Raw genomic sequence first — 21,679 nt, 5'->3', positions numbered from 1 at the left:
AGACTGTGTAGAACGTGCCGTCGGTGGGACTTGAGGTAGCGACAGCTATTCTCTTTCAGCCGAAGGCCGCACCCTCGCGTCAAACTGGTACCCATATAGTTACGTTTCATTATAAGAACTGTCTAAGAAGTCCGGTAATTTTAGTCATTGATAAAATGTGTTGATACGTGTCAATGGTCGAAAAGATGAAAGCAAACGAAAACAGAAATTATCTTAATGTGCTTACTATTACTGTGCATACTTAGAAAATAAATACCCGAGCATCCCATGTTTAATCCAGGACGATTTGCTAGATGGCCTCGATAAGTCATCTTGCATATAGCATAGATAGGTGTTATTAATAATGTTTTGCTAATATTAGGAGGATGATCTTAAGTAAAGTTGGCACAATTCAAAATTCATTTATACCAACTAGCAGATGATGCAAGAAAGCGTTACCCTCTACGGCGCATCCGATACAAACTTATTGTACTAGCCATGGTTTTGATTCATTCACAAATAAACCAAAAACAATCTGAAGGAGGAGACTTGTTGCTCGTAATGGGCACGAAAAATAGACATTACACAAGGGATTTATTCTAGAATAATTTTTGACGAACTGGCTTGCTGAAATCTTCGACCACACAATCCCAGTGCTATTATATTAATCACATAATAATTATTATCATTCTTTGAACCTTAACAGAGACGTGACAATGCTTGGTTTCGTTTCATTTTAAGAAAAGCTAGATAACTCACCTAGGCAAGAAGATCAAATAAACTGTATGTATTTAAACGGAATAATACGATCGCATCCTTTGAGCGCGGTTCCATTAATCGTGTCGTGTTTTAGCGCGTTAACAGGATGTTCTTCTGTCCATTTGTACTACTACACATTTTTAGAATAGTCAATGTTTGCCGACACTAAATACGATAAGATTGATTGAAAACGATCTGTTGATGCAAAATTTAATCATAAATTAAGTAGGTTGAAAATAGATATACTAGGCCGATTGTGGTCGATTACGAAGATGCTTTCTATGGCACGTTGGACGCTTATTCGACCGTAGTAATCGAACCGTTCCGAAATCTGTCTGCTTTGCAGTGGCGATCAATAAATCGTGTTGAATCAGACTGAATGATATCGCCTATTTAAAGGTACATCATTAATACCTGAACCGATCAGTAAAAGGTAGATCGTTACTAACCTCTATACTTAGTTAAGATGGCAGCTCGTTACAAAAGAATAAACGAATTCAGCTGAATGTTTTGAGTCGAGTAAAGACTATTTAGTAATTTGCTATATTTTTCTGTAGCGTAAGCTCTATATTATAAAGCATCGAGTTATGCCACACGACATGTTTAATTTAATAAAGAAGAATGTGTAAGTTGAATGAGCTTTGAAGGCTTTATCCTATAAAATCATTTCGCAAACTTTTTCAGCATTCAGTTATTGAGGTTTAGTGGCGATCAGAATGGATATAAATGACTCTCGTATGTGTTTTAGATGCGTGCGTTTTTTATGCATAGAAAGTGCTATGGGTTCTGTAAGCCTGCCATATATCTACACTCAGCCCCGGTATCCGTTTGTGTGGACAGATAAGTTCTAATAGGCATGAACATGCTATAAGTTAACATTATTGTTGTCGTGACGAAGTTTAACGGATCCAAGTGTGCAGCTGGCCAGAACAGCGCCCAAAGGAAGGCATGCAGGGAAATTTCGTGCCAACATTGGACGGATAGTGCGTGGCTGTTGCTAGATTCTAAACACCACTATAACGGTACAACTTTTTAATAGTACTGTAAACTGTTTGGAGGAAGTGGCTGGCCTGAGGCACCACAGTTAGGTTGCCCACTGCATCAGATGAACCACTTTCTATCCGGGGGATGTTATCTCCCCACTTACTTTACGAAACCAACCTGGGCGTAGTGTGTTTATGTTAGTCTGATGAGTCTGCTAACCTTTTAGCCTTCTTCCCACTATCGTAGATTCCATGGTGACTCTACTTCCTTTATTTCAGATCTCTCTGAATACACATGCGTTGTAGGAAGGGTATAGTCACAGGAATCTCCTGGGGCTTTTTGTATTCGATGTAGAGAGCCTTAAAAGCCGGTCTTATCCGCACAGGGGCCCCAGAGACAACTAGGAACTCTGCCGGTGCAATAAGGAACTCCCGCTCATCTTCTCGCAATTCATAAATGATAGGCATAATCTTTGCCAGCTGTGCCGAGATTTTTTGCTTTAGCAACCGCGTAACATGCATGGTCTGGTCAAGTATGACTCGTAGGTACTGCGTAGCGGACAATGCTTTGGTTTTCTTCCCTTCTACTATACTTTTTAGCTCTGCGCATTTTCTTTTCCAATCAAGAGGGTTGTTTCCAGCTTGGTCGTGCTAGTATAAATTCTGGTGCTCCAAGCCACCTTGGTTTTTCTGAGAGCAGACCAATTCCTTGTGTGACAACTTCAAGTCTCTTTCCAATAGGGCCTCAAAACCTTCAATTACGATTATTGGATATTATTGGATACTTTTTAAATAGTACACTGACCATTACTGGCGAAATTATCTGACCCAGATGTGTTATCTATCTTTATTTGTTTAGCAGCCATCAACGCTTTTTCGACGGTGATTGGATTGAAGAACGTGTCTTGTGCGATAAGAGGGTTCTCTCGGTTAAGACGAGTATCCTTATATAGGAACGATGCTGCGGTTGTGTGAATGTTTCCATAGCATTAATTGTTATTTGTTACCGTATTCCTATTAGTGCTTTCCTGTGCAAACATCGTGCACGTCGAAGAAAAATAGTTAAATTATGTTGTAAGGAAATTCTCAGACACTGATCTCACAGTAGGCCAACGATCATTGTGTCCGGCGCGCTATCACATCAATATAGCAACATATCAAATACAGCGCCCAACGGATACGGATTGGGCTATGTCTGTCGAATTTGGTCAAAGGTCAACGTGTTGTGAAAGGCATTTCCTGAGAAGCTACGTTTCAATAAACAAAAATATGTGTAGCCCAAAACTGCTCTTTTAAACACGTATTAAGAAATTCGATGGAGATGGATTTTAATGATGGACGAAAAAGAAATAAAAAAATTAGGCCAATCTAACAAGGATGAAAGAACTTTTAAGCTTGTGGCGGGCTACGTTAGCACTGCTGCCATGATGAATTGCAACCACTTCTAGGACAACGGGTAACATGCACACAATTTTTCTATCAGCCGTTGTAGTCGTCAGTTTATAGGTTTCCAAAGATATTCACCCATCGCAATAAGCTTGGTAAGTCATATCGGGTCCCGACGATACTTTCATTTACCGTTTTTATTATATACATATATATATATATTAAATAAAATCGCCTTCAACAGCAGTCAATTCCATAAGGATCGGTTTATTTTCGACAAAAATCCTTATCAAGGCAGATTTCTTTCAGGTTTTTCTATTGATGAGGAAATTATATATATTTTGATAGTTCTATACCATCAAAATGGGATATCTGTAAATAATTTTACATGATGTTCAGTGAAGTTAACTCGGAAACGGCGTCCCAGCTCTACGCACTTCATTCGATGTAGTCATTCTCTGTTCTATAACCAGAATACGGCGGGTGAGAGACCACTTCGCTAAAGATGCACACCGTAAGCGGATTGGTAAACGAACATACAGCATTAGAAGTACTATGACCGATATCAAACTCCTTCACCTGTCAAAACTAGTTTGCAGTACGTCTAAACGAACGCCAAACAATAGTAGTTCTTTTTCTTTCGGTTATTAGACCACTAGACGGCTGATAAGCCATATTGTTACCTTCCACTGTTAGCATGCGTTTTTCTGCGAAACTTTTTTTCAATATTAGAAAACCATAATGCCGAGTGAAGTCATTGACTAGGAAATCATTATTTGCCTTGAGTGCGATACGACTACCATTTGTATCTTTCCGTAAAGTTTTCTGTACGTTCTAGACAGGCGAAGTAATACATCTGTTTGAAACGCTCGACATCCAAAAAAAAGAGCTCAGCGTTATACCCTATTAGAATACCCAAAAAAAATTGGAGAAGGAGTCTAGGAGAAGCTCATTGAAAATGTCAAAAAGTAGAATTGTTAAAAAAAACGTTCATTCTTTCCAAATAACTCTCAAAATAAAACCTGACTGCACGACAATAATTTACGCCGTTCCATATATCACTGTATTTTCCATGATGAAATTATTATAGTTAGGTTCAGGCAGATAATAAAATCATGAAATAAATTATAATTTCGGCAAGTTTTTCCCTGTCAAATTTCTGCGGGGACACCGGTAACGTCATTCTAGTCATAATAAGCAAATAAAGAAATCAGATATCCATAACTTTTTCAGTATTTACGTGTTAAAAGCTGCATTTTGGTGTCGCATTTACCGCTTTAATCTACCCCATTGCTTAGCCCAAACCAAGCACAATACAATAAATTGTTGCTATTATTACAGCTGTCATTATCCTTGTCGATACTGTAGTGGACAAACGTCAGCTGTCCTTTTTACTGTTTTCTTTCTGACCTGTCGTTTATGCTTATCTGCCATGGGCAACCGTCGGCATGGGCCTAGTAGGCACAAAGAGTTCGACGAAAGGTCCTGCATTGTTAATGAATATTACAACAAACTGAAGGATTAGTAATGAAAAGCACTGACAAAATTGGGAGATGGAAGAAAAGCGCGTTAACACCCGAACAAAATGTAAAATATTTACGAGGGATTATAGCCAAGGATGCAAATACGTGCGTAGCGTCACTTCGCCAACTTCAAAAGATTGGCAACAAATTTAGTGTCCTATCTGATAGGCGCGATAATTTTGCACTAAGCAGAACTGCATGTAAATAAACACTTTATTTGCATGTAAATAATGATTTTTGATCAGTGGAAGATAAGTAGGTAGATGCAGATGAGTTTGAAAATAGTTTTATGAACATGATCGTGGCACTGTACGTAGTATTAGGGGATAAACTAACTTGAAGGTCTTGTTTTTATTTTTGAAGCTTATTTATTACTGTTATAAAAATCGTTGTCTCAGGAACTTTCACTACAAAAGGAACAAGTAAATACGAAACAGTATGTTCTACGTGAAACACTACAGCTTCTGCAGTTGATTCAAGGGGCTTTTGAATGCTCGAAAATTGCATTACTAGTGGATGGCATACGTGAACTATATGCCTAGGTTTATATTATGTACTTTGTACTTTGTAACTTATATTATATGCCTTATATGCGACAGTAAACTTAAATACTGATATCTAACCTTTATAGACCTCAATTAATGTTAAGCATCAAGAATATCATTATAGATTTTAAACCTAGCATTTAAAATATAATGATGGACGCACAATTATATGTCACAAACAATAAGTTGCGAATTTATTTTTCATTCGAGTACTTCTCCACGCAATATTTCGCGTGCTGTAGGGATGCGGGTTTCGTTTCGAAGCCCAAAACCGAACTCCATTCGTATCTAGAAAAAGTGACCGTAAGCGACGTGTTTGAAATTTGCAAAATATAACCATAATCATGAATAAAGATGTCGACTTTTACAATTTCTGGTTGACACTTCCAAGCAAGTGTTTCAAAGAGTAATTAACATAAAAACATCATTTAATAGAATTCATCCATATATAACTAAAAGTCAATCTATGAGCTTCTCACTTCTCACAAGGAGTATATTGCACCCATAGATAATGTGTTTTTTAATAATAATAACTCGAATTGTTGAGTGCAGGCCGAACAGGAAACTCGTGAAGCTCACATGTCAGTATAGACTATTGAGCGCAACTGAGCTACAAGTCGAACATGAACCCTAGAACGCTGAGGTTTGTCAACGCGATATATTAAGCGAAAGCTGCGAGTCGTTCTAGAGCACCCAGCAGGCGATCGGTGAAGTTATAACGCCATCTACAAAGTAATTTTAGCAAATATTTGTGGTTACTCTCGTTGATGCTGCTTTTGACCGTCAAACACGTTTATACGGTTAGCCCAGTAGTGATCTTCTTTAAAAGTCAAAGAACCACACGGACCCAAAGAGAGCCACATGCGTGCGTCATCCAGCTACTCCCACTAAAAGCATTAATGATATATCGAAAAGGAACATATATTAGCATGGTTGAGACAAGTAAGATGCATTCATTTCGTCGTACTAGCAGCTACTAGACATCGATTGTCATCCGTTTCAGCTGCGAACTGAGTGAACGTTTGGCATCACGTGAGAGAAAGTTACAATGAACAGATGAAGATACGGGAAGTCCACAAGAAAAGTTCTTGAATCATTGATAAAACATTAGAAACACAAAAGTGATTAGTGCTATTGAGCAACTTGTTTCTCAGTAAAAAATATATATGAAAAAAAATCTCAATGAATGAATAATCCTCTCTTAAGCAAGGACGCATCAGTATTTAAGGAAAAGGAAGACTCTCACGGGCGAAACAAGGAAGCTGATTTTTTTTTACAACTTTAAGCATTGACACTAGCTTTTTTGACAGGCAAATGATTGGCTCGTAAATGCGATGGGTATATAAACATATAGTTTTCGAGATATGGGACTGAAATGGCTATATTCACTCTATAGGTGCATATACATGAAAATGGAGAGAACGACGTTAATTGCGCTCCTCATTGAGCGAAGCAATTGAATGTTTGATATTGTCTGTCGGATGAGCTAGGGGCAACGCCAAAATAGGTCTTTAGGTTCTAATTCCTCAAATTATACGCGAACTGACGAGGTCTTTTAATATTGCAAATCTGTTAATAATATTTTTCCTTATTTAAATAAATTGCGTATGCCAACTGTGGATCAAGTTGTGTCCGCGGAAGGCCTCGACCGGCGGATGAGACGAAATGCCTCAACGGCGCAGAAGCCAGGGGTTGCTGGCATACGCGTTTTTAATTTAAAGAAGGCCCCAGACTACCCAGTCTTTGCGTGCGTATTAGCGTTTTCGCAATTAACCATATAAGATTTTAAAAAAAAAGTCTATTTCCATTCAATCAGTTAATAAGCAGAGATAAAAAGAGAAAGAAATAAACTAAGTATCTATGTTTCGAGTTTTACGTTTGGTATCGCCGTTAGATATTCCGTCGGACTTTCAGCACGAAATGAAGTTTGTCTATGCCTCGGTTCAAACCTAAGCCACAACCTATACTTAGGATTAGGGGGTAAATACGTTACCCAGTAAGCTATCACGGGGACAAACTAATCTTATTTACTGATAACTGAGGCAGAATAGGTTGCTATACATAGCCATTTTTAGTAACGCGTTCAACAGTGCACACAGATCTGATGCCATATTTAAATGACTACTGCTCTGAACGGATTTCAGTTCCATTCTACGGCTACACTACGTCATATTTTGTAGAAAAGCAAGCACCAGCAGGTGAGGTGCGCTAAATTTGTCATTATGCTTAATTTTACGTATCAGAAGTCCAAATAGAATTTAGAATTGACTGTGCCCGCATACGTGCCTATTTTACTCTGTTTATCTAGTAACCTCTGATTAACAATGTCAGAAGCACTCTTTTCGGACAAGGTGCGTATAATGAAAGGGTTTACAATAATTAACTGCTATTATTTGTTTGAACAAATGCCAATCGTATAATAATTTTTTGCTGCTACGATTTCCACCTCATTTTATGATCTTAAGGGTTAGTTTGACTTGCTCGCCTCCTATTTAGGTCAGCGCTTATACATGGCTGTAGTTTCTCCGCAGTGATACCTCTTTTCGAAATGTTGAAATAATGTAATTTTACAAGCGCACTTTAAACGGCCACTCTGATTTATATTTTGCTGATTTTAGTTCGTGATATTTTATATTAGTTCACTTTAATGGACCATCTTAGGACATCACGTTTTGATCATATACGTTATGCCAGTGAAGCTAAGGTGAGGCACCACTGGATTCTTCAGTACATTTATATAAGCCGTAGTTTCGATATAAGGCTTGATAAACACCTTGCCTAAGACAGAGGTAGCGCTAGTTGTCTAAATAGAAATTTCCGACGACTTTGTTTAAGGCGGTCAACAACAGACACTGTGCAATATTCGTGATACAAATTAGTGTAGCTAAATAGGCATGATTCATCTCACCCGTTGACTATGTGATCCTTATGTTTGTTGTTTCAAAATAAATTTTCGGAAAAATCTGATCGGAAAGATACAGTGTTGATATCAGATCTGTCTAATGTCATATTTGACGGAACTCATCGAACGTTTCAAAAAGTTGTCTGCTTCGCATTGCCGGTTACGTTTAACGAGAGCGAACCTTTGTGTTAGGTTGTAGTTACTCTAATTTACAATATAAGCGAACGACTTTTGTGTGAGTCATTAAGCAAATAAAAGGTTGGTTCTAGAAAGCTCACCTCATTTTTTTTTCTAGATTCATATCAGTGTTATAGCTACCGATAATGAAGCAGATTGAGTGATTAAACTTCTTTTGTTAATTATGAATTACATGTATATTTGTAGACTGAAAGAAAGTGTTATTTTGAATTTTCTTATATTACTTGATACCCCACAAATTCATGACTGACATATACGTGATGAACCACAAATCCAGCTCAAAAAAGTGCTCTTAAGATGTAAAGTGGGTTCGTGAATATACGTAAGCGTGAATGTTGCTAGCACATCACAGTAAATATTTTTTTTTATTTAGATAGTACGTTTATATAGTACAGCGGACCACTCTGTGTTGTGTAGAAAATTTTTTTTTAAAAATAACGTTGAGAACGGATAACAATATAGCATTACCTTCGCCTAGAGCGCATGTAGTGTGTGTATCTGAAGTTTGCGCTTCTCCACTTCTTGTAGCTGCAAACACATAGCATATGCAATTATCTAAATAATTTAAATCTATTCTATTTAAATGTACTATTATATGTAACTCAATAATAGTAGTAACAACGATAATTAGCTAGTATTAATAATAGTAGTTAGTATTAATTTGCTGCTTACTTGTTTCTTATACATATGTATGTATATATTATAAGGTATTGTTTTAAGGCTTAGGTTCATAAGATGGCTTCACGGCCTGACGTTTCACGGGCCCGCTTATGCGAGAATCTGAAGTCCGTCGCCCAAGTAACACCTGAGGAAATAGCAGCCCCGACGCGAGCAATAGTTCAACGAGTCCTTGCGGATTTTGCCACTAACGCTCTTATGATCAGGGATGAGGCACTCAGCCTGCCTCTAGCGTGCAATCTAGAGAACCATAATCCAAATTCCATTGTAACCAGTTTTGCCGTAAATAGGTAACTACGGGTTCAGCAACCGTTTTGATATAATAGACAATGTCTTATTTTATCCTACCCGTGTGTCTAATATATTCCTGAAGAACAATCCAGTATATGTTTTGCTTGCTCCTGCAAGGTTTGCTGTTAGCGTAGGTTGTTACATGTTCTTTTGGACTTATCTTTTTGAGGATGATCTTGATGAAACAGATTCTAAAATTACTAAGCAAGAGGTCGGCGCAGTTCACGTTGATGGACATCATCAAACCAGATACAAAGAAGTTCGAGAAAATGGTACAGCAGATGCTCATGTAAGTAGAGGTTTTAGTTTAAATAATAATGTGTATTTAGCGCTCAGGTAGCTGTTGCTTAAATCAGTTCACCACCAGGAATGGTTATAGCTACTTTGTTCTATTATAGTGTGGCGTACACGAATAACTTTAACTGTATAAAAATTACCTGTGCTCCATATACAGATATTCTAGTAAGTTTACCCAATTATTACTAAAAAAATAAGGGTCCTGCCAGCAACTGTCATTGGTTTAGCTATGAATTATTTCTTATTATTTTTTTTTTGTTTCGTTTAATGCTGGGCCTTTCTGGTAAGAAGAAGCATTATCTAGTGGAAATGCCTTTAAATTAATATAGTTCATTAGATTTGGCAGATATATGTCTCATGTTTGCTGTTCTATTACAGGTACTTGTACCATTCTGATCGGGTGTTTGAAATTGTGGAACAAGTCTGTTTAGATCTTGACGAGAAGGGCGCCCAAGTTCAGAGAGAACGCGAAACTCTCGATTGCGAAAGGAATGAACTCAATGTCGCCGTTCAGCGACTGAAGGTGCTAGAGGAACTGCGTGTCGCCGAAGCTCTTGCTGAGACTAGTGAAAGGTAGAAGTAATAAGGGTTTTCCTGCAGCTAGATATCTACTATAGATTTTGTAAGTAAATAGTTTTATAAGTGCATTATCGATAATTGCAAATAACATTATTTGTTTATCCTTTCAATCGTCTTGTTAAATTTAAAAAAGTCCTACTCTTATTTTCCTTCGCAGTATATATACTTGCCTGTATATATAGTTAGCTTATTATGTGGTATAGATTGTACAAACGACCTAATGGAACTGTGTTAGAATTGTGCCAGAAAAAGCCTTACAGTTCACTAACGATCGAACCAATGTAACTCACTTTGGGATTTTGATATTCTACATAAATTTTCATGCAAATTATATTTTGTGCGGCCTACATCTCTTATTCGGATAATGTCATTCTAGAAAGGAGAAAATGGATAAGGAGTCTGGTGTAGCTAAAATAGCTTACGAGAAACTTAAGGAACAAGTGAAAGACGCGGCTAACGAAATTGACGGACTTAAGGCTGAGCTGGAACGGCGCCTAGAGCGACTGACTGATCTACGTGCATCGATTGTTGAGGATCCCGACACGTGTGTAGCGAAGCTTCATGAGCTTCGAGAGGTATGTCTTACATGCAATAGAAAATCCTACATACAACGAATGAGCCCCGCCATTAAGATTGCAAGCGCGTAATGACAGCAATAATTTGAAAATAGGGTTTCAACCCATTTAAGGCACTGCTTTAGAAATATTCAGTGGCGATTCGTCTACAATCCAAATAATATACGCCAAGTAGTTCTCCGAGTTTTACGTTTGTAATTGCGTTGGCATTCCATCAAACCTTGCCTTGCTTAAATTAATATTTAATTATATTTCACCGATAGTGTTACACATTCACGAATAGTAATTGTTTTTCCCAGAAAACGAGCTGCGTTAATCACTGACTCGAAAATTATGGTTCTAGGAAGTTTCGCTTCATAAAGAGCAAGTTGAATCAAAAGAACATGCCCTCTTCGAAGCAACGGAACATTTACAGTTGCTCCAGGACGCTCTCGAGCGATCAAAGGCAATACACAAGCAAGCCTTAATGGCTGCAAGTGCGCATGAAGAACTCGCTCAGGTATGATAAAGTTTTTAGGAACCTTAAAGACTGTTTTATGTCTCAAAGTGTACGGTAATCACAAGACATTGTTGGTCATAGGTGATAACTATTCAGTGCAAATCGTTGCAAGTCGACCGGATGCTTTTTATGAAAGAAAACCAATGTATAAAAAAGAAAAGGGTAAGCTGCATCACCTATACGATGAACAATCTTGTGTAATGAGCACAAATTGTTTTTATGTATGTTTGCATGCTTTGGCTTATTAGCCATTTAAGTAAAGTTTGTAAATTTGGTTTGAACGCCTGCAAACAGCAGTCAGATGCTTTGAACGGAAAGAGACTTCTTTCGAGCGCACACTATTAATGGGTGGCAGTGGGTGATCGCTATTAAGGACCTTAATGAATGCCAATTCTTGATGAAGTGACAAGTTGAAATGCGTTGAGGATAAAACTAACCCCAAAGGCGTTTATGTCTGCTGCAACCCTGCTAATCTGTGCACAACTTTTTATTCATAATTTGAACAGAGCGAAAAAGAACGTGAGCGTAGTACGGCAGCCCAAGCGAGAACCCTACTTGAGCTTGAATCCCAACTAGGGGAGCTAAAAGCCCTAGTTGAGGCCCGAAAGCATCAGTTCGAAAAGGTAAAAATTGCGAATATCGTTTAGATTGTAGGGATGATTTTTCTATTAAAAAGCATGTATGAGTTGTGATTTAAGTTGTGAGCTCACCGGATCTAACAACAACCGTAGTTGTTGATTACAGATTCAGGAAGAAGACCGTGAAGTTCGAGAGTCGTTGCTGGCGCTCGAGGAAACTGAACAGCAGCTAAAAGAACAACGTGAGAAGGCCGAAACCCGTCGACGTCATTTGTTAAATGAGACGACAAAAGTGGCCGGTATCATTGAGAACGTGCAGCGTACGACAGGTAGAAGAACCTGTTTCGTTGTATGCGGAATAATGAAATCTAAAAATAATCAACGAAAGTATTACTATTTTAGATAGCATTACAAATCAATAAACAGCGAAGTTCATCACATTTCTTTAAACAGTGGTACCATGTGAGGAGAAAATATTTGCTGAAGCTACACTAAAAGCATTGATGGAATCATAATAATGAATATATTTCCTGTGTCATTACATATTTCAGTAACCATGAAAAAGAACGTCATGTGTCAACTAATCGAAGGCCATGGTGAACAAATGAAAATTTGGAAAGATCACGTTAACGCAATGGCCGATTTTTCGAAGGCGTGTCGAATTGCTGATGATCAGATTGAAGCTCGCCACGCGCAATTGACCGCTTTGTCCGAAACTATCGAGCGAGTCGCGTCGACAGGCACTACCCACAATTAAAACCCCTCACGTGTTAATTCTCACGACGAAGAGCGACATGCAGACTAATAAATCAGACCTACCTTGTCCGTTCATGTGGGTAGAAAGTAAGATCCGGCATGTGCCTGTGACTGGAACTAGCTCTAGCATATCTGTAAGATTTATGCTAGAAACAAAATGTCGTATATACAGTTTATTTTGTTAATACGTAAACTGTGTCAATAATAGCTATCATTTACGGTGAGTTTCTGGCCCATATCTTGCAAAAAGTCAATTCTATGTTCTATTCACAAAGGTGTACTTGATTCAGTCTATGTATTGCAAACCGTATCAGTGAACTAAACTTAAGGTAATTAGTTTATAATAAATATTTTTATTACAAGTGCCATCTGCTTTATGTTAAAACAACAAAACTGTAAGACAACTAATTCGAAGTGATTTCTGCTTTTCCGGTAATAAAATTCTGAAGGTTACTTATTATGCTGTCTGTAGGTTTCTCCAAGGAACTTATGAAACATATATACAGTTATTTACTTATAGTATTTTTTATGTTCCTTGTAATCGATTTTTGGTTATAATATTTGCTAACGCTATGATTAGACAATTGCAGTTTGATATTTCGCTTCTAGATACCGGATGGCCTCTTATAGGATGACTGCAGCGTTCCTTTTTTAGTTAGACCTACTCGCAACGATGTAAAGAGTGTGCCTATCTATTCTTGGAGTCAAAGTATCGCTAACTAATAGTAGAAAAGAACAAATTGGAAACAGTAAAAATTATTGGAATGTTGACGCAAATACTATGTGGTTGAATAGCACAGGATAATATATGTAAAGGTTTTGAAAAAACATTTCGACGAAACCCACAACATGAATTCGCTATAAGGAAGGCGAAAGTAAACCAAAGCTTTTCGGGAAAGAGGGCCAGGGTTGACTCCAATACTCACTGCTATCGCCCAAACAACAAAGGTGAGATTCAGGCCAAATTTAATCTAGAAATTCAGCTTGGGTTCACTAGTAGTTTCACCATAAAGCGAACTAATTAACTCTATTATTTACTCTTTACGGGGGTTGTGCTGTTTGCGCGCTTAACGTTTTGAAGTTTTTCTCTAGGGATGCTGCACCTGCGTCGTCGCCTGCTTCGATAACAAAGGTGCAGTTATAAGAAAGTAGAGAGTCGATATTGGAAGAGGTGGGCTAATATATGTACCATTATTTTCTTCAGTGTGTTGTTTAAGTTCTATTCATATTTTTTATTTTTTAAGTTTATTCAAGTTCCTATACATGATAAGCGTCAACACAGAATAACTTCCATGTGTTGCTAAACGAAGTTTGTTAAATACGTGATTACGATGAGATTATGCATAGTTTATTCTTCGAGTGCGCTATTTGCTGGCACATAGCCAGCGTAATAAAATGGTTAACGAAATCTGTCACAATATCATAACAATTCATTTTGTTGTTATCTAAATCAAAATTTACACCTTATGTTATATTCATATTTTCTATTTGCTTTTTGCTTTTAGGGGGACATCTTCTGTTTTGGACTTTGTAAAATGCAAGTATTGCTCGCTTCAAGCAAAATTTTCCTTGAAAGTAGCCGCAGAATTTTATCTGACCAGCCGAATTTTCATCGGATGTGAACATAATTGCTTACGTTAAATTGACATAGCGTTGCGGAGCAGAGCGTACTGCCGTACTCGGGCAAAATGCATCTTCGGTTTGTCCCTGCGCTATTATTGTTCTCCAAGATTGACACGGCCGCTGCCGCGCTCCATACTATTGAAGAGATTTGTTGCGATAACACATCATCCCTAATCGGTCAAACCGCAAACCCGAGCTGAGGTGCGATCCTAACCGCAGATGCCGTCGTGAGCTTTGTTGGGTTTTATCAGATGTTGGGATGGGCTTGTACTAGTTTGTCGAGTGCCGTTGGAGGCAGCTTAGTTATCGATCGAGTCCGATGAGGAGCAATGGAGGCAATAGGAGGGCCGTCCTGTTCAAGGTGATTGGTGGACGGAGGTGATCAAATCTAATGAATACTAGTTCAGTGTTAGACCGTAGTTTCATAGTATGCATTCATTGTGGTTTGCATAATAGCCTAAACTAGGCTGTTATGCGACCACCTGCAATGCATGACGCCATTTATAAAGCACTCATTTTAGGTACATCGATAAGTATGGCACTGAATGAAAATATATTTTTCTGGTAATATATATATTTATTTGCCAATATAAGAGTTGACGTTTCCAGAAGCCCCTTTATATTATAGTTATGTGGAAACTGCTTATCGTATTGGTTCACCTACTCAGACAAAAGATAAATAACACGCATTGCATACTTAATTATAGTAAAAGTAAGGTAGAGCTTCTTGTAAGCTCACTTGATCTCAAATAAAGACATTTATTGTTAATTTCCTTTCTATGTCTGTTTTAGTCAAGGCGGTGGTAATTGTATATGAATGACTGTCAAATGTTTTGAGCTACTGTTGGCATTTTTGCAATATTTTCATATATGATATTTTTTGTAGCTTGAGATATTTGGATAATTTGTTCGATTAAGCTAATATGGAGTATATGCTTGTTTGAAATGCTTGTACTTCACCGCAGCTTAAATTATTTCGCTAGGCATTAACACACGCGCTGCACAGTCCCTTCAAAGCTAAGTGCTATCGTCGGAGTGTTTGTATAAATGTTAATTCATTTCACCTTCAGTTGGCCTAAAGAAGTAAGTTCTACAGGGCAGTCGCGTCAGAGTGACACGCGGCAAGAAAATCTACGACAATCGAGAGCTTTGTAGTGTTCGACTCACATTCTCTACAGTCCATGGAATTATTTTTAAGAGTTTACATGCGAGGTAGCCAAGTTTGATATGGACTGTCGGTAGTTGTAGGGAGTAAACAAAACATCGTTAAGGTGATTAATTAACGGATGCTAGCGTTGCCACAAACTGTACACGTCTAGCATAGACTTCGTTCAAGGAGGTATACATGTGCGGTTGTGCAGGTCTTCTCCCGGCTGTTTTCTTCTTAGTAAATCATTCTCTTTAGGAAAGGAAAAGCGGGCACTTTACCTCTATTGAGGGATCCAATTTAGTCAGTTACGAAAAAGCCAAGCTATGTGGTCAGGTCATAAAACCCTGTTCTTCTTCCTTTTTTTTTTTTAATAATACCTTTCATTATGGTTAAGTTTGCACTGCTTGAAATCTGCACATCTCGCTTGTTATTATATAGAACCTATGTTAACACCGAAAGTGCAAAGAGATCTTGGAAGGCTGAATTTAGAATCTTGGTGAATTTAATAATTTTATATGTATGAACGGAAGTCTATTTACTTGATGTGTTTTCTTATTCCGTTAAATTTACTCAGTTCACTTAAAAAAATGTGTTTGCATGTGCTATAAAATTCATATATTGTGTGGAATATGTATTTATGGAATTGTTCAACTCCACTGCAGACTAACTATAAATCCGTTCCCAAATGTCCACGGCTCTCCGTGTAATGATAGTATATACCGTATTTGTATATATATATTTTTTTTTTTGGCCTACTATGGCTTTTGATTCTGCCGCATAGCATCCTGAATTTCCTATTAGTTCGATAAAATGTGCGTCTAATGCCCGGTTTGAGCCTCCCCAGGGCCGCTGGATGCACCTTTTACCGTAGTTCAAATAAACGACTCATTCGAATGTTGTTCTAGCGTTACGTGCGGTAGAAAAAATCCATTTAATCGTCCCTTCAATTGTGGCCGGTGGGTTAAATGATAGTTTAATCGAACAAAACGGAGTTGAATTTCTACAGAACCGTGTGACATTTTGAATGGTAAATTTACTTGGTGTTTACAGTCTTTCACAATAGGATATGATTGTACAGGATCATCGACTTTAGGAAGTATATCTGGGGCCGAACGCTACAGATATTTTCATAGCACTGATATTCAGTTTTGTATATAAAAAAGTATAAAAAAAGATCGCTGCTTTCCGTTTATGCTTTTCGGCTAAATCTTTCGAGTTTACGTACAGAACTGCGTTAGTAATCATACTACACGGTTAACCTTTAGCCAGAAACAAACTTACCTAAGTTTGAAACTCATAATTTATACAAAGTTTGTGTCTGCCTTGAACGGTCGCTCCGGTTTACCGTATTCGACGTCCTTTGGGTTATTGCGCTCATTTATCTGCTTATGTATCTACTAAAAAATGAATGAAAATATATGACATAGAAGATTGTCTTTGAAATTGTCAAACCTTGGTTAGGGTTAGTTCTCCATGAGGATAAGTAACTCGTCGAACATCGTGTAAATCATCGATTCGTGTTCTGCCAGCCTTACTTTGACACTTTGAGGTTACTCGTTTCTGAAACGATAATTTCTGTAGCACCGAGTAAACTGTTGGCACGAACATAATCATCAATTCTTCTTTATGTCAATTTGAATTAAAATTTAAAGTGATAATTCACATAGCGCTTGGAGTAAAATTGAGTATATTCCAGCTACTCAAGGTTTCCGGTGTCCAGGATGGTGCAGTAGTGACGTGTTTGCCTACTAAGTTTAAGACCATGTAAGATAGCCTAAGTTCATAACTAGGCGTAGCCACAGCTTGCATCATGCTGAGGGTGCCGGTTGTGTGAAGCATTGCCCAACGGTACCAGCGGATTTAAAGCATCAAAAAATATAGTCGATGTCTTGCTTCTCAGTTGCAGTCGTTCTCACAAAACGTCTGTTCAAACTGGTCCAAAGATATCAGCTGAAACTTTTTCACCAGAAGCTATTCGAAAGTTAAACGTATAACAACATATGAAACCGACAAATCAGCATGTAAGCATACTGCATAAACGATGCAGGCAAGCAAATCGTACCTATTGTCGATGCCAGACGCCTATAGTAGATACTAAAATGTCGCTTTTGGCACATGTCGCTTGTCCAATAAAGGTTCTTGCATTTAACAGTTCATTATATAAGAAAGAGAATGTTTTTAGTACCAAATACTATACAAATGCCAAGATGCCCAAAAACACAGGATATCTGCAAGCGCTTTTTTTTTAGCTTTGTGAATGGTCCTTTTAATTCTAATGCACAATCAGACCTTAATAGCAACGTATGTTGCCATTAGTGAGATATCTGTTTCTGTGATATAATATTTTAGAGTTTTTTTGCAAGAAAATACGTAATCAACTCTTCTGCATCTTTCCGCGCTAGCGTTCTGTCGTAGAGATACGGTTCTTCATTCTCTTAGCATGTCTAGAACGTGCGGGTTGTACCCGATTGATTTGCACTTCGAGTGATATCCGCTTATGTATCCGGTATAAGTGGCGTATAGAGGTCTTCTGTTATCCTTCCAACCTTGACTGCGCTAAAATCTACGAAGCTTGCAACTAAGTTATTGACTTACTAAATTATTAATTAATGATACGTTTGCTAATTATATGTTTGCGTTGAGTTTACCTTGAGAGGAATAGGTTACCTTTGAATCAGTTAGACTAAGGCAAACACCGAAGTTAAGAGCCCCCAGTACATGACGAACGAAAGGCAAGTCGGTAAATTGCTTTATAGGTACCGTTACTACCGGCCGATAATTTTCTAGTCATCGCTGGCTAAATTAGAAAAGCGAATTTCAGGCGGTAGCTCGCTATGGTACGTTACATTTTTTCAAGTGACGGCTATTTGAATAGAACAAACTTTTTAGCGATACTAAAAACAAAGAACGCTCAAATAAGTTTTCTGATCTGAGTCGTATGATACATCAAACTAAGGCTCAGCATTACTCCATCTGTACTGTGTAGTTGTATATATTACATTATGCTCTTAGGCGTTACAAATTACTTACTAAATAATGCAGTACCCAGTGGGATTGCATGCTATTGCATATTACCTATTAAATAGTTATATTATTAACTATTTAATAGCTAATATGCAATAGTATGCAATTGTTGCTGCTGGTCGTTTTTGTGCATTTCGCTAGGTAATGAAAAAAAACCGGAAAAATCTTCAAAATGTTGATCTTTTACCATTCTGCATTAAGTAGGTGATAGACTAAGGAATCGGCGACGTTATGTATGAAGTGCTTTGGTGTAATGCTTAGGGAGGTGTCCCATGACAAATTCAAGCCTTCGCTTTAGTAATTCTAGTAGAGCTCTAATGAGTCACTTCACGAAGACGAAGATCCTAGAGCAATTAGTTCGGAACCTAAATGTGTAATAGTATCTTATGCCTTTTTTTGTCATAGACCACAATGCGCTCACTTTCGTACCTGGAAAACTAGAGGTTTCGCTGGAGAAGGTAACTTGTCAACTATCTAAGTAAATTTTTTCCGTATGTTAAGCGTTATATATGCCGTTTTCATGTGGCTTACTTAAATTAAATGCGCATGAAAATTAAACAAATCTTACAGTTAGAAAGTTAGGGGTAAAGGTGGTAGGCATAGAAAGGTAAGAGAACTTTCTGGTTGCAGCAGAAAGCTTTGTTCGAATAGAAGGCAAGGCACACACTGAGTCCCTTTTCAGATATGGATAGCGTTTTGCAATTGAGAGTATACTGATTGTTTGACCCGTCTTAAGGGTATCGCATAGGTTGGAACGGTTCATCTCTAAAGCTCTGTGAGAACCTCAAGAGCTTCCATTTCCGACATCGAAAAAGCGAGGACGAAATTTAACAAAGACTCCCTTCGAACTTATTCTCAGGTCATCGATCGCTTAAGTTTGACCTTTAATTTCGGCTGCATGCCTCAATTCTATGCTCGTTGAACCCGCAAGCAATTAAAAAGTATGCAGGCTTCATTTCGACAGAGTATGACTATTTAACACTCCGGTATCTTTTGTACTTGCTAACAGTATACGCTGATTAGCCTTTCAACCTTGAAAAATGTCCAATTAAATAGTTGCGACTTAGAGGAGAGTGATTCGTAACTCTTAGCCAGTTTCGCAATTGACTTGTGTCCTTTTCGGACACATCTGCACAACTTCGATATTAGCCCATCAACTCCAAACTTCGTATAAACGCGTCATTTTACATCATAGACATCAATTTAGCGAAATCCGAAGGTTACTACAAATGAATATAGCGTGATGATAAACAGACGAACATATAGACACGTGTTGGTTGTGCCGAACGTATGTACGATTGTCCAACTTCGAGAGAAAGAGAAATTTGCTCGATCAGTTTTCCAATGATAACGTTTGAATTGGTCTGTTTTGCAGTCTCTCTGGTAACTGGAAGTTAACACCTTCTGCAGTTTTACTGAATATTTCAAGATGGCTTGTTCTAAGGTCATCTCACCAATGCCTAATTCAGGCTCGTCTAATCCAATCGAACGAATAGACTATACTCGATTATCCGCAATCATCGATCGATCAACGGCTCAACGGTTTTTGCAAAGAAATAAATTCATCCTGGAAAGATCTACTTGCAAGTAGAGGGTGTGCACTCACCAAATGTAAGTAACGCAATTTGTGGCCCTTTTCTAATGAAATCGTTCGGTATGACTGCGCTAGGCGCGCAAACTAGAACTTTTGCGGCTTCCCTGGTGCGGCACTTGGCTCGAATGGGTTCCGACCCGTTCGAGAAATTGAAGCCCATGACAACTAGTAAGTAGTACGGAGTCGCTGACAAGCGTAGGCAAAGCAACATTAGCCAATTTAGCAAGGACAGCTCAAAGAACGGCCTGTTACTAGAAATTTAAAAGCTAGAGAATGACTTTATGGTAACGGAAAGATGATTAACCATTGAAAAAGCTTATGCGATCGACGAAAATTCAATAAACAGCCCTATAACGGACAAAGAAGCTAGCAAGGTAAGTTTTTTCAAACGTTCATATGCTTACTGTTGTCGTCCTAGTAAAATGTGAAATTAGCACACGATTTAATAGTACGAAGTGTTTTAGAGTCGGTTTTCCAGCGGACAAATATTTTTTACTGCGCGAACAGACACAAGCATTGAGCGAAGTCAGTATTTTCGCAGGTTACTGCGTTCTACGGTAGCTGCGATAGGTACAAGTTTAACCTATATGTATATATAATATATTAAACTTGTACTGTGAAGTGTTAAAAAAATAATTCATTATCAAATGAACAACGTCATCCGAGTCAAGAGGCCGGATGGAATTAATTCAAATTTTGGTCTCTTTTATATTGTTGTTTATATGACGGGCTGGACCCGAAAATAACGTTGGCGCCGCTACCTAGGCTGCAATGGACGTTCGAATATTTCATTTACAATTGTGCAGGTTCTAGTCCATGATAATATGTTACGTGAGTACAAATAAAACATTCGATGACAGAAATGTACGAGCGTTTTTTACGACTGTTTTTCACCTGAAAGCTTTGTAGTTATGAACGTGGAAATAGATAATGCGTTTTAGCATTAATCTATACAGTTTTAGCCCTTTAGCTCTCAGCCGCAGGGAAAGCGAATATGGGATATAGAAGGCTAGTGATCTACATAACCGCGTCAGCAATGCACCAGGGGTCCTAAAACGTCTCAGCTGATATCTGCTTTAAGATCACCTATAATGATAGCGTAATATATGTGACAAGCCTTTACGAACTAATTGTTAACAGTAAAAAATAGAGCTTTCTGCTAGCAAAAGAATATAAGCTCTGCTGATTGCTCATGCGTAGTAGATTTCTCGTAAGGCGGTTGCACTTGGCTGACGCACGCTTCTGCGCAGCGTTTGCTATCGACTGATGAAAAATTATTACGCTGAAACGATAAAACAAAGAAGAAAAACGTACGACTATAGTATTGACGACGATCCTACCACAACTTGTTCTGGTTAATTGAATAAAGTAAACTATCATTTAATCTTGTTTGTTCTAAATGATACTAGTTAGATTGACATTTTCTCAAAACAGGTTAGAAATAGCAGCACACCGAGGGTGACCCGACCATTCCATTTTCAATGCGTATTTACCTATTATCGTCAAAGGTACAGTTATGTTTTGCGCACACCTTAGGGAGAGTCCGTTGTAGTACTCATCTTCGCCTCCTAAATCTAATATAAGGAAAAGGCTAGGATTTAGAGGAGGCGGTGCGGTGAAAACACATTTGTGACTCTACCGATTCAAGTACTCTTTTTCGGTGAATCAGAAATTTAGGTCCAGTTCTATTTCTATGAGTGAGCTCATTCCACGACTAATTATAGGAGAAAGAAGATCTACATATGAAGATGAAATAGGTT

General features: G+C 38.0%; 2 protein-coding genes and 1 long non-coding RNA gene across 15 annotated transcripts in view; 1 reads left to right on the top strand and 2 right to left on the bottom strand.

Moving 5' to 3' along the window:
* Ski6 (exosome complex component Ski6) overlaps window positions 1–8,105 on the bottom strand; it is a 10,939-nt gene extending 2,834 nt beyond the window's left edge. The window contains exon 1 of one of the 2 annotated variants that reach the window (XM_022806411.2): window positions 8,084–8,105. The gene's annotated coding sequence lies outside the window, so the exon portion shown is untranslated. Of the gene's footprint in view, window positions 1–738; window positions 1,027–8,083 lie in introns of those variants that run through there. The other variant, XM_022806410.2, reaches the window with a different exon arrangement.
* LOC111250744 (uncharacterized) lies at window positions 1,802–14,929 on the top strand. 12 transcript variants are annotated; one of them, XR_015328094.1, is made up of 11 exons: window positions 7,911–8,335; window positions 8,983–9,243; window positions 9,414–9,533; window positions 9,920–10,114; window positions 10,497–10,695; window positions 11,039–11,194; window positions 11,701–11,817; window positions 11,939–12,101; window positions 12,324–13,476; window positions 13,621–13,660; window positions 14,034–14,929. XR_015328094.1 is itself a non-coding variant. In XM_086989791.1 (9 exons), exons 2-9 carry the CDS (start codon window positions 9,011–9,013, stop codon window positions 12,527–12,529), a joined length of 1,389 nt encoding a protein of 462 aa, XP_086845917.1. In that variant the 5' UTR covers window positions 7,410–7,526; window positions 8,983–9,010; the 3' UTR covers window positions 12,530–14,929. The 12 variants fall into 12 exon arrangements, 8 of the variants coding, with proteins under 8 accessions (XP_086845919.1, XP_086845917.1, XP_086845920.1 ...); XR_002673496.2 differs by lacking the exon at window positions 13,621–13,660; XR_015328093.1 differs by having other exon boundaries at window positions 13,621–14,929.
* Window positions 12,833–17,918, bottom strand: LOC147755443 (uncharacterized). Its single transcript, XR_015328096.1, has 2 exons — window positions 16,754–17,918; window positions 12,833–14,539 (listed from the first exon to the last, which is right to left on the bottom strand). It is a non-coding gene; the product is annotated as an uncharacterized LOC147755443 (long non-coding RNA).
* Window positions 17,919–21,679: the final 3,761 nt, after the last annotated feature.

Source organism: Varroa destructor, unplaced genomic scaffold (genome assembly GCF_002443255.2).
Source record: "Varroa destructor unplaced genomic scaffold, Vdes_3.0 BEIS01000005.1, whole genome shotgun sequence".
In the NCBI taxonomy this organism is placed as follows: domain Eukaryota; kingdom Metazoa; phylum Arthropoda; class Arachnida; order Mesostigmata; family Varroidae; genus Varroa; species Varroa destructor.
The sequence above is the reverse complement of the archived record's forward strand: the minus strand, read 5'-3'. Positions and strand labels throughout refer to the sequence as shown.